This window comes from Podarcis liolepis (assembly GCF_965112155.1).
Source record: "Podarcis liolepis genome assembly, chromosome: 2".
NCBI lineage: Eukaryota > Metazoa > Chordata > Lepidosauria > Squamata > Lacertidae > Podarcis > Podarcis liolepis.
This window is the reverse complement of record NC_139555.1, coordinates 106533222-106546784: the sequence shown is the minus strand read 5'-3', so window position 1 is coordinate 106546784 and position 13563 is coordinate 106533222. Positions and strand designations below refer to the sequence as shown.

At 47.4% G+C, this 13563-nt stretch overlaps 1 protein-coding gene across 1 annotated transcript; it reads left to right on the top strand.

Moving 5' to 3' along the window:
- Positions 1–367: 367 nt before the first annotated feature.
- Positions 368–13464, top strand: LOC310701637 (E3 ubiquitin-protein ligase TRIM58-like). Its single transcript, XM_083492851.1, is given in 7 exon segments — positions 368–982; positions 2360–2455; positions 5171–5401; positions 7410–7432; positions 9955–10061; positions 11424–11689; positions 11692–13464. Coding segments are annotated over 7 exon segments (1437 nt in total). The 5' UTR covers positions 368–589; the 3' UTR covers positions 12013–13464.
- Positions 13465–13563: the final 99 nt, after the last annotated feature.

The window sequence follows — 13563 nt, the reverse complement described above, 5'->3', positions numbered from 1 at the left end:
CTGGAGTGGCAGAGATCCACGCACAGGGGCATCGCTACAAGCTGCCCATGGAGTCCACCTGGTGGACGCAAGCCCCACACTGACATTTTGGGCAGGGCAGGACCCCAAGCCACTGCGTCACTCCCAGGAGAGACGTGTGACTCGGGCGCGCTGCAGGCCAGGCCCCGCCCCCATGTTGCGCCATTTTGTCACCCCCTCAGGGATGACATCGGGGGCGGACTGAACACCCCCCCCCCGGCACCCACCTTCCTACGCCTCTGGCTCCAACAAGTTCCGGCTGAAAAAAAGCCCTGATAATAACCCTGTTATATTCTGGGTGCCTGTAAAGGCGTCAAATGCCACTCTGCGTGCCTGTAAAGGCGTCAAATGCCACTCTGAGCAAAAGCCTCTGTGCTGAACTTTGCACAGTGGACTTGGGTCCACTCTTGGCACGCTTCCCTGGCAGTGCCTTTCTGCCACATGGCACTACCTTGCCCTGGCACAGAGCCCAGCTGCGAGAAGAACCAGCAGCTGCGCTTTCAGTTCTGAAGGGATTCCTCGAGCAAGGGAAACGAAACCTAAGCAATCTGCGGCTTCTTGGAGGGGAGAGATGGCTGACGCTCCTGCTTCGAAGCCGGCCTTCAAGCCCAAACCCCGGAGGCCTGTCTGTGCCCTATGCCAGGGGCCCTACAAAACGGCCGTGGTCGTCGCAGGGCAGAAATTATGCCGTTTCTGTTTTTCTCGCATGAAGAGGGAGGCCGCAGCCAGCGGGCCTTCCCCGAAGGATGGGGAGGAGAAAGGAGGAGACGGGGAGGAGAAAGGAGAGCAGGAGAGAGGAACTGGAGAAGAAGAGGAATGTCAGAGTCTATGTGAGGAGCACCAAGAAGATCTGACATGGTTCTGCACGAAGGACAAGGCTCTCCTATGCGAGAGTTGCAAGGCCTCCAAAGTTCATGCCTCTCACTCCGTGGTGCCTGTTGAAGATGCTGCCCAGCAATACCAGGTGGGGTTTTTCCCCTTCTTTCCTACAGTCCCATTACGTCCCTTCCCTTCCCTTCCCAGCCTGCCCTTCTGTAGTTGTAAATATCTGAGGCAGCAAACACAGGATTAAAAGCGAATGGAACATCCAACTAAAATGAGAAAACCCCTCAGACATTCATAGAAGTTAGGGAATAAAGCTGCGTTTTCCTTTCGGCTGCGCCGGAGGTGGTGTTCCGAGAGCAGGGTGCCACCACAGGAAAGGCCCCGTCTCTGGTTGAACACCTGCCTAATAGTGCCTCGTCCGTTGGCAGCTGGGGGAAAAGCCTCTGAAACAGACCTTGAGGGGAAGGGGTGTAGCTCCGTGGCAGAACATCTGCTTGGTTCCAGGTTTAATACAGGGCGTCTCCAGGTAGGGCTGGCAGATAGCCCTGTCTGCAAGCCTGGAGAGCTACTGCCAGTTGGTGTAGGCAGTGCTGACCAATGGTTTGACTCACTGAATAGTGAGTGAGGTTATTAAATTCAGTTCTGGAGAATGCCAGTAGCTCAGGCCACCCTTAATGTATTTGTCAGTGTTATAAGGTGCATTTGGGGGGAAAGCGTGGTATGTTGTGGTGTTAAAAATAACAGTGTTATCATATATAAAAATACACACAAACACACACACACAGTGGTACCTCAGGTTATATACGCTTCAGGCTACATACGCTTCAGGTTACAGACTCTGCTAACCCAGAAATATTACCTCAGGTTAAGAACTTTGCTTCAAGATGAGACCAGAAATCGTGCTCTGGCGGTGCGGCAGCAGCGGGAGGCCCCATTAGCTAAAGTGGTGCTTCAGGTTAAGAACAGTTTCAGGTTAAGAACGGACCTCCGGAATGAATTAAGTACTTAACCTGAGATACCACTGTGTATACACACACACACAGCCAGCCCCATTGAGTTCAAAGGGACTGACTCTCAGGTGCGTACATTTGAGTTTGTCGCCTAGGTCACTCAAAGTAGCTCTGGAGCAATTCAGTTGCTCAGCTTGATGGGTGGAAATCTGCAAGTCACTTTGCCAATGCCATACCAATGGGCTGAGTAGTTGGTACCAACTGAGGCTGCGTACACCAAACATTTAAGGCGCATGCGTTCCCCCAAAGAACCCTGGTGTGTTCAGGGTGCTGGGAACTGTAGCTCTGTGGGGCAAAATACAGTTCCCATGGTTTTTGTGTAGGGGTGTGTGTGCTTTAAATGTATGGTGCGTACACAGCCTTTGCTGAGCTACAAATTAAGCTGCCAGGGTTCTCTGGAAGTGGGGAACTGGGCTGAAAAGACTGAATAGAATTGGCTTGGGGGAAACCAAGGCGGAATAAACAAACCTGGTTTGCTTGTAATTCTCTTCCCATTTTCCTGCCAGGGGAAGCTGCAGCACGCCGTATCTTTGCTCACTCGACAACTGGAAGAGTCTTTGGAGCAGAAATACAAGGAAGGGAAGAAAACAGCTGCGTGGAAGGCAGGTGCCAAGTTTGTGTTGTTGTTTAGTCATTTAATTGTGTCCGACTCTTTGCGACCCCATGGACCAGAGCACGCCAGGCACTCCTGTCTTCCATTGCCTCCCGCAGTTTGGTCAAACTCATGCTGGTAGCTTCGAGAACACTGTCCCACCATCTTGTCCTCTGTCATCCCCTTCTCCTTGTGCCCTCCATCTTTCCCAGCATCAGGGTCTTTTCCAGGGAGTCTTCTCATGAGGTGGCCAAAGTATTGGAGCCTCAGCTTCACGATCTGTCCTTCCAGTGAGAACTCAGGGCTGATTTCCTTCAGAATGGATCGGTTTGATCTTCTTGCAGTCCATGGGACTCTCAAGAGTCTCCTCCAGCGCCATAATTCAAAAGCATCAATTCTTCGGCGATCAGCCTTCTTGATGGTCCAGCTCTCACTTCCATACATCACTACTGGGAAAACCATAGCTTTAAGTATACGGACCTTTGTTGGCAAGGTGATGTCTCTGCTTTTTAAGTTTACAAGTTTGCAAGCCTCCAAAGATTTCCTCCTGCCGTAGGGCGCAGGTGGCGCTGCCTGAAACCCTCCTCCTCCTTAGTCTCCGTATTAATCTTTGCAGAACTCCATGGGGAGCAGGAAGAGGAGGGTGGGAACAACACAAAAATGAGTCGGCTCTGTCCTTGGTTCTGGTGGGACAGACTTTTGGGCTCCCTGCCAGCCTCAATGAGCATCAGCCACCACTGGGTACAGGCACACACCGGTTCCCCGAGGGCTTTTCTGAAAACAGCCCCTTTGGAGACAGCAGGTAGGGATGGCCCTGCTGTTAGAGCAATGCCAGATTACCAAATAGACAAAGCAGACACCGGCCTAGGGGCTCCACAACAGTGGATCAAAACAATATTGTGTAATATAATGGGTAAAATAAAATTAAAAAGTTAGCAGATAATTTGCGACGCCCCCCCCCCCGAGATTTCGACTGCCTAGGGGCCTCCACCGGGTTTAATTTGGCACTGCATTAGAGAGAATGAGACAATTGCTTCAGGGAAAGCAGTGTTGGCAGCCCTGTCCATAGCTGAAAAAAGGTAAAGGTCCCCCAGGACAGTTAAGTCCAGTCAAAGGCAACTATGGGGTTGGGTGCTCATCTCGCTTTTCAGGCCGAGGGAGTGGGTGTTTGTCCACAGACAGCCTTCTGGGTCATGTGGCCAGCAGGACTAAACTGCTTCTGTCACAACAGAACACTGTGATGGAAGCCAGAGCAGCACATGGAAACGCTGTCTACCCTCCTGCCACAGTGGTACCTATTTATCTAGTTGCACTGGTGTGCTTGCAAACTGCTAGGTTGGCAGGAGCTGGGGCAGAGCAACGGGACCTCACCCCGTCACGGGGATTCGAACCGCCGACCTTCCAGTCGGCCAAGCCCAAGAGGCTCAGTGGTTTAGACTACAGCGCCACTTGCATCCCTGTCCATTGAGAGGCTGATAGGGCTGACTAGTGGATGCAGAAGAACCCACACAGCCCAGGCAGTTCTCCTTTGCAACTGGCCATCACAATCCTATCAGGGGCTATTATGGCTATATGCTCTACCTCTAGGATACCAGTTGCTGGAAAGCTCCGGAGGCTCTTGTACTCAGGTCCTGTATACAAGTTTCCCTCAGGCATCTGGTTCCCCACTATGAGAGCAGGATGCTGGCCTAGGTGGGCTGCTGGCCTGATCCAGCAGTCTCTTCTTATGTAGATAATATTTATGATTTTCAGTTTTGCACATTTCAATAATTTTACAATCATTCTAACATTTCAAAACTTGACTTCCTTCTGCCTCTTTCTGCGGTTCCTTAAATTTATTCTTAATATCTTCTGCATATTCAAATTAACTTAATTTGCTCATTTATTCATCTACTTTAAATATATACTCTTATAAAACTGCAGGTTATTACAATGATCCTGCCAATGTTCTTATCTGTTTATAGTTTGTTTGTAAATATTCCAGAAACTATTTCCATTCTTTTATAAAAAATTTGTTACCCCGCCCTCCCCAGCCAAGACCAGGCTCAGGGCGGCTAACACCAGGTATAAAGCAATTGATTGAAATACAACTGGAAAAAGCAAGATTAAAATACAACATTAAAACAACGTTAAAATGCAGCCTCATTTCAGCGGAAACTCAAAAACTTTTGGGGGGATGAAAACGTCAAGTCTTCACCAAGGCTGGTCCTACAAGGGCCAGAAAAAAGCCAGGGAAGTCCCCAAGTGGGAGTTCATCACAGGAGGAGAAAGGAAAAAAGAAAGGGGGGGGGGAGGGAATCAAATTGACTCCAAGCCAAATGCCAGGTGGAGCAACTCTGTCTTACAGGCCCTGCAGAAAGAAATCAGATCCTGCAGGGCCCTGGTCTCATGAGACAGAGCGTCCCACCAGGCAGGAGCCAGTGTTGAAAAGGCCCTGGCTCTGGTGGAGGCTAATCTGACTTCCTTAGGGCCCGGGACCACTAGGGTGTTGCTATTTATGGACCTTAAGATCCTCCGTGGGGCATACCGGGAGAGGCGGTCCCGTAGGTATGGGGATCCTTGCTTTTTTTCATTTTCCCGGTAAGTTTCGCCATTTCTGCATATTCCATTCTTCTTTTGCTGGGACTTCTCCTTCTTCTTAACTATTATGATGTTCTTAACCCTGGAGCCAAGAGCTGGAAGCGCTGCTGAATCTCTCTCTCTTCATTTTTCCTTGCTGATGAAGGACAAGGTGCACAGTCAGAAGGAGCGGGTGGAGAGCGAGTTTGCAAAGCTGTACAACTTCCTGGTTGAGGAAGAGGAGGAACTCTTGCAGAGGCTGAAGGCAGAGGAGAGGCAGACCCTGAAGAGGCTGGATAGGAATTTAACCCAACTCTCAAAGCAAAACTCCTCGCTGATTAAGCTGGTTAAGGAGATCAAGTCGAAGAGCCAGAAGGCACCTGCTGAACTTTTGAAGGTGAGACGAGGCATAGAATCAGACCTGTAGACGTGGCAGGGACCGCGAGGGTCATCTAGCCCAACCCCCTGTATTGCAGGAATGTTTTGCCCAACGTGGGGCTCAAACCCACGACCTTGAGATTGAGAGTCTCATGATCTACCAATTGAGCTATGCAGGGTATCTGGGAGGCAGCCCCACTGAAACCAAAAGGGTTTGTGAGTAAATGTTGGGTTTCCTGCTTGTGTGATTCAACAAACTTTTAATTGTTGCCTCTTTTTTCAGTTTGAAATGTATGTCACACACACACACACACACACACACACACACACACACACACACACACACAACTTTTCAAGTTTATACATTTCACTAATTTTACACTCATTTTGACATTTCAAAAGTTGACTTCCTTCCCCCTCATTCTGCAATTCCTTAAATTTGTTTTTAATATTTTCTGCATATCCAAATTAACTTAATTTGCTCATTTATTCATCTTCTTTAAAAATATATATATACTCTTCTAAAACTGCTGGTTGCTACAATAATCCTTCCAATATTTTTATCTTTTTATAATTTATCTGTAAATATTCAACAAACCATTTCCATTTTTTAATTTTTTTAAAAAATGTTATCTTGATTTCTTATTATCCGGTAAGTTTCTCCATTTCTGTATACAGTCATACCTCAGGTTACAGATGCTTCAGGTTGCGTTTTTTTGGGTTACAGATGCACTGAAACCCGGAAGTACTGGAACGGGTTACTTCTGGGTTTCAGCGGTCGCACATGCGCAGAAGTGCTAAATCGCGCTTTGTGCATGTGCAGAAGCGCCAAATTGCAACCCGTGCGTGCACAGACACGCCGCTGTGGGTTGCGAGCGTGCATCCCGCATGGATCACGTTTGCAACCCGAGTGTCCGCTGTATTCCATAAGCTTTTGTATTCATTCTTCCTTTACTGGGACTTCTGCTTCTTTCCATTTTGGGGCAAGTAACATTCTTGCCACTGTAGTAGCATACATGAATAAGTTTCGATACATTTTAGGTAGTTCTGTCCTTATAATTCCTAAAAGAAAAGCTGGTGGTTTTTATTTTTACCAAGGTTATTTTAAATTTAATTGCTGCCTCTTATGGGGAAGGACCACAAAAGTCAGTGGTAGAGCATTTGCATAGTAGTAGTAGTAGAAGTAGTAGTAATATATGTATAACCCACCCATCCAAGCCACTTTGGGCAGCTTCCAGCAGAATATAAAAACACAACTAAACACCAAGAACTGAAAATTTTGCAGTAGTGGATGTTTGAAGACCTGGGGGTTACCCACACTTCCCTTTGCAGCGCTGCTTTCTCCTGGGAAATCTGATCTTTAGCGCTGAATCGGAACAAACAACAATCGGGTTTTCAACAGATTGCCATTTGTTCCTATTTAGCACTAAAGAGCTAAATAGAAAGAACCCCTTCTGATTAAAGCGGCAGGGCAACTGCTAAACCGCTTGGATCTGTGCCTAGGAAGAGTGGGATAAGCACAAAACCACTCAGATCCTGGGACAAACCAAAGTGTGAACGAACCCCGAGTTCTCAATTCAAACTATTGGAGATACAAAATGCATCATCTGGAGAGTGGAGATGTTTTGTATAGTACATATTTGTTTCCGTGTTAGGCATGATCATTTCTCTTGCTTAGTTTTAAGCTGTTAAATTAGATTGGCTTGTTTGTATTGGTTTACGCAAAGTTGAATACCACAATTTTGTGGGAAAGTGGCGTGCAAGTAAACAGATGACATTGATGGCATTGGACAAATAACAAACTGGTTCCGTTGGGCTTGTTGAATTCATCTTTAGCCAGGCCCAGGGAGGTGACCGTGAAAATAAAGTGCATAGGCTATTTCAAAACTAGCCAGGCAGCAACACTGCATGCGGCTGATTTAAGAAAATAGATGAGGTATACTTTTAAAAGTATTCAACCTTTTTTTTTTTTTAACAAAAAGAAAATAATAGCCATTTATTTCTCTCTTCATTTTCCGGTTGCCCAGGATGTGGCGAATGTGTTAGCAAGGTAAGCTTGTCAGTTTGCTTTCCAATTAAAAGGTTTGAAATATCCGGCAGAAATATCACACAGTAATCAAGTCACAAAGTCTGGCTTCTAGGTGTAGAATCTGATCCCTTTCCTCTAACTGATTTATTTAAAGCATTTATTTTTACTCCACGCTTTAGTCGAAAAGGCTTCTAGAGTGGCTTACAATCATCCGCATTCGGACAGCCTCTGCCCTCAAGCTTACAATTTAAAAGACACGACACACAAGGAAAAAGGGATGGGGAGGGAAGAGGGGGCTTAAAGTTTCATTTCTTACCATAAGCAGCAGGGATAGGAAACAGTTCCGGCAGCTTGATGGCATCACAGCCTACAAGGCGACATTTGAGGGAGCCAAAGGCAAGCTGGTCCTTGAGCAGAGGCAATGCTTCTGGTTGTCTCCCTCTGCTTTGCAGTCTGATGGCTTCCTAATTCTCAGCTCCCACCCCGCTCCCCAGTAATTGTTTGGGGCAGGGCTGACATTGTTCAACCGGATGCAGAAATCAGAAGGGACCTTTGCGGGGATTAAGGTCACCCTGTCAGCTCCTTGCCCTCTCTCTTCCCCCACTCCCATGAGTTTCTCAGCTTGGTCACCAAGGGCCCCAGTGTGGTGTAGTGGTTAAGAGTGGTGGTCTCGTAATCTGGGGAACCGGGTTCACGTCTCCGCTCCTCCAGATGCAGCTGCTGGGTGACCTTGGGCCAGTCACACTTCTCTGAAGTCTCTCAGCCCCACTCACCTCGCAGAGTGTTTGTTGTGGGGGAGGAAGGGAAAGGAGAATGTTAGCCACTTGGAAACTCCTTAGGGTAGAGATAAAGTGGGATATCAAATTCAAACTCTTCTTCTCTTCTTCAAATATACCAGGTGTACCTGGTATATTTGACCCTTGTACCTGGTATATTTGACCCTGAGAACCTGTGACCCTTCAGATGACTCCTATCGGTTCCAGCCATCATGCTCAATGGTCAGGGGTGATGGGAACTGCAGTTCAGCAAGATCCGTAGGGTCCCAGGTTCCTCAGACCTGCAATATTTCTTCTCCCACCATCATCATACAATCCCTCTTTCCCCCCTTGGTATTCTTCAGAAGGAACGCGATTCACAGGGCAGACCATTGTGCACAGATTGCACAAAAAGAATGGTTTCCCCTCTCTGCATTTCGCAGTTAACAACTGTCAGGGGAGAAATCTGAGGGCTCCCTTGGACAAAAAACAAGGACACCAGCCGGGAATACCAGAGCAAAACAGCAGCCAGTAGGCTTGGTCTTTATTGAAGACTGTCGCGACAGAACTCCCACCTGCCACAAGGTGGAACAAGATGGAAGCCCTGAACAAAAGAGCCCCCAAACTTTTATTAGTTGCTAATCCCCATGTTACACACACCCCAAACTACATCACTAATACATCATGGTTACATCATGAAAGGGGAGGTCTGGTGGCAGTAATCTGAGCATCCTGGACCCTGCCCCATGGTTCTCCTTGCCCTCCACCAAACACCCATCAAGTGTAACAAAAGAGATATTTACATTTCCCTGTTTCCCAGCCAAGTTAATCACACCCTTTTGTCTTCATCTGGGTTTGTTATTTCTGGAATGGCTACCTGTCTGGCACTCAGGTATCAGGATGCCAGGAATTATCATTCAGGCAGAGGGGCTGCTGAGTAGCTGAGCTCACATGTCTATATGAATTTCTGAAGTTTTCCCTGTGAGTCAGTACATAGATACATTTATCAGTGAATTGTTACATTTGGTATCATGCAGCAAAGGCCCTTTGAATAGATAGGAAGAAACTGTTACGAAGTGTTTTGTGGGGATAAATCACATAAGTCACAAAAGTGATTGTGCTGATTTTGGTAGTGGGCTGCTTGTGCATGATATCTGCTGGAGGGGCAACCCCCCCCAACCTATACATAAATTCCTGCAATACAGCAATATGGCATTTTGAATTTACTTTGGTTTTTATTGAAGTTTCTCGCAATACGGTTAAGATATAGGAAACTAATGTAAATTTAAAAACCAGAAATGAAAACAGCTATGAAAAGGCGGGGGGGGGGGGGAGAGAGAGAGAGAGAGAAGCAGTAAGAAAGGAAAAGGAGAGAGGAAAAGGAAAATGTGGTGTTTTGAATTTACTTTAGACCAGGGATGGTGAACCTGTCACCCTCCAGGTATTTCTGGACTCCAGCTCCCATCAGTCCCAGCCATCATGGCCAACCACCAGGAGTTATGGGAGTCGTAGTCCAACGACGCCTGGCGCCCACAGCAGAGGCGGTTTTAGGGTAGCACAGCCAGTATAGCCAGACTGGGTGTGGTTGTTGCAACAATGGTGTCGATAGTGAAGGGGGGGGGGCGATGTTTAGTGTCACGCAGGGCGCCACTGAAATGGGAAAGCCCAAAGTCCACCGCTGCCCACGAGTTCCTCCTAATTACATTAGAACACTCTCTGCACCACCTCCCCGTTAGCCTCATAGACGGGAAATGCATATATAAATGAAATGATTATCCTTCTGTGTAGGGCGGAAAACGTGACCCTGTTCGAACCGCAAGTCGTTCCTACTGAACTGAAGAACGTTTACAACATTCCTTGCCTTGACATTGTTCAGATCTTAACAAAATTCAAAGGTACGCGCACACCAGTGCTTGGATTTTCACTCAAGATACATTCCCATTTGCTTTAGTGAAAGGATGGGGGAATTGGTGGGCCTCTAGATGGACTACAACTTCCATCATCCCTGCTCATTGGCCTTGTTGGCTGGAGCCATTTGGACCCAATGGCATTGGGGGCGGGGGGGGGCACAGGTTCCCCAGCCATTGTGTAGACAAAACTGAACTAGATGGGCTAAATCAGATTCCCCCCCCCCAAAAAAATCTGGTGCCATCCAGATGCTTTGAACTACAACTCCCATCAGCCATACCCAGCAAAACCAATGACCAGGGATAAATGGTATGGAGCAGTACATTAGCCAGTGTAGTGTCCAGAGTGTCAGACTAGGTCCTGAGAGACCAGGGTTCCAATCATTGCTTGGCCCTGAAGCTCAATGGGTGGCCTTGGCCCAGTCACCAGCTCTCCGCCTAAAACCTACGCACAGGGTTGCTGCGAGGATAAAATGGCGAGGGCAAGGAGAACCACATACACCACCTGGAGCTCCATGGAGAAAATGTTGGGATATACGGTCATACCTCGGGTTGAATGTGCTTCAGGTTGAGTGCTTTCGGGTTGTGCTCCGCGGCAACCCGGAAGTAACAGAGCGTGTTACTTCCGGGTTTCGCCGCTTGCGCATGTGCAGGCGCTCAAAATGACATCACGCGCATGTGCGGAAGCGGCAAAATGCAACGTGCAGATGCGCCGTCACATCTTACGTTCCATTCAGGATGCGAACAGGGCTCCAGAACAGATCCCGTTGCATCCTAAGGTACCACTGTGTGTGTGTGTGTGTGTGTGTGTGTGTGTGTGTGTAATGATAAAATAAATAAATATATAAAAGGTAAAGGACCCCTGACAGTTAAGGCCAGTCGCAAACAACTCTGGGGTTGCGGCGCTCATCTCGCTTTACTGGCTGAGGGAGCCAACATTTGTCCGCAGACAGTTTATCCAGGTCATGTGGCCAGAATGACTAAGCTGCTTCTGACGAACCAGAGCAGCTCACGGAAACGCCGTTTACCTTCCCACCAGAGCGGTACCTATTTATCTACTTGCACTTTGACGTGCTTTCGAACTGCTAGGTTGGCAGGAGCAGGGACTGAGCAACCGACCTTCTGATCGGCAAGCCCAAGAGGCTCAGTGGTTTAGACCACAGCGCCACCCGCGTCCCAAAATAAATATATAGAGGAAGCCTAAACAGCAGATGGAGGGCACCAGGTTTAGGGTTTGGGGCTGGAGTAGAAGACCCCTTAGGATCGTATCCAGCAGTTCTTGTTACGGGTTTTGTGCCTGTCCCCTGTCCCCTACCCCTTTTCCTATCTCTATCTCTCTCCATCCTCTAGTGGACGTGTCTCTGGATCCAACCACAGCGCACCCAAGTCTTCTGCTCTCCACAGACAGGAAAAGCGTGGAATACAGAGGATTCCGGCAGCTGCAGCCTCAGGATGACAACAACACAGAGAGATTTGACACCTATGTCCTCGTTCTGGGCTCCGAGGTGTTCACCTCCGGGAGACACTACTGGGAGGTGGAAGTGGGAGACAGCCCAGAATGGGACCTGGGGGTTTGTAGGGAATCAGTGAGCAGGAAGGGGCAGCGAATCATGTTCCCCCCCCCCTAAGTGGGTACTGGAGGCTGTGGCTTCGGAAGGGAGACCAGTACAAGGCCTTGATTTCCTGCCCTACGCTGCTTCCCGTGAACACAAGGCCAAAGCGGGTGGGAGTTTTCCTGGACTATTCCGAAGGGGAGGTTTCCTTTTACAATGTGACTGAAAGAACCCACATCTACACGTACATCGGGACCTTCTGTGGCCCCCTGCGGCCCTTCTTTAGCCCCAGCCGCCAACGGAAAGGGGCAAAGGGGGCCCACCCCTTGCTTATCTGCCCAGGCCCAAAAGCAAGAAAGAGCAAAAAAACCTTTGCACTAAACTAGACCCATGTCATTCATGTTGATTCAAACAGAGGCAGCCATTGCCAGCTTGCCAGCTCCCCTAGACATCCCCTCCTGTCTTCACCTCTGTCCTGATTGACAGGTAGGCCAGCCCCCCTAATTATTGTCCCTCACTTTTGACAGGAGAAATGGTCCCTCTAGACTCCGAACTCAGGGGCCGTGTTTTGAAAGCCGAAACAGCCCCCATCCATTTCCGCTTTCCTTTCAAGTGGCAAGATTTAAGATAAGCTTTTTTGTCCCCTCTCCCCTCCAGACAACTTGCATGCTTAGGAGAAAAACCCGTAGCAAATTTGTCTTGAAAATCCATTTATGAAGGCCCAACTACTTCTAAATATAATCATCCCCCACTTTGAGGTTTCAGTGTGGTGAGAATGAACAGCTTCCCTATACAGTGGTACCTCAGGTTACAGACTCCGCTCACCCAGAAATAGTACCTTGGGTTAAGAACTTTGCTTTAGGATGAGAGCAGAAATTGCACAATGGCGGCGCTGCGGCAGCAGGAGGCCCCATTGGCTAAAGTGGTGCTTCAGGTTAAGAACAGTTTCAGGTTAAGAACGGACCTCCGGAACAAATTAAGTTCTTAACCCAAGGTACCACTGTAGATCTGAAAGGCCCTGCCCTGCTTCTCTCCACCTGGCTTGGGGCTGCTGCTGCTGCTGCTGCTGGGCAGAGAGGGCTGAGTTTCTGTTTTTTCAAATTGCTTTTATTTTTTATGTATGTCATTGATATTAATGCTGTATTCTTAGTTTTAGATTTTATGATGCATGTGGAAATTGTTTTCCATTTGGTTGTGTACTTTTTGATGTGTTTTAGTTACCGCTTATGACTTTTTTGTTATGTTGGTAATTATGTAAATCTTGAAATGTTTTAAGCCACCGAGCACTGTTTTAACTATGGAAAGGTGGCATACAAATAAAATGATGGTGATGATGACCTGCAGGTATAGGGCAGTATATACATTTATTTAATAATAATAATAATAATAATAATAATAATAATAATAATAATATGACTTGATTCTACCTTATTCTCTGTATAATAATAAAACCCTTATCATCAATGGATAAATATGAAGAAATCTGGAAGGAATATTTAAGCGATAAGGCAGACAGTGCCGGGAAGTAGGGGGAGGAGAGGTGGGGAAATATTGTTAAAAAGGTGTAGTCCTAGGTAGATCAGTATTCAAATCTGAATTGTCAAATTGTGTTATTATGGTTTTTGTTGTATGTGTCTTTTGCGGTTGTTGTTTGTATTGAAAAAAATGATTAAATAAATAAATTAACATTAAACCCTTATCATGAATCTTCTTGGTAAAGTTGCTTTATAAAATCATAATTTTTTAGTGCTGGAAGGGACCACAAGGGTCATCTAGCTCAACCCCCTGCGATGCAGGAATCTTTTGCCCAACGTGGGGCTTGAACCCACAACCCTGAGATTAAAAGCCTCCTGCATCTTCATTCCAACTTATTTAACAAGGACAAGCAATGGATCATGAATGGGTGTCTGATATCTCCTGGCACAGAAGGCCAGCGC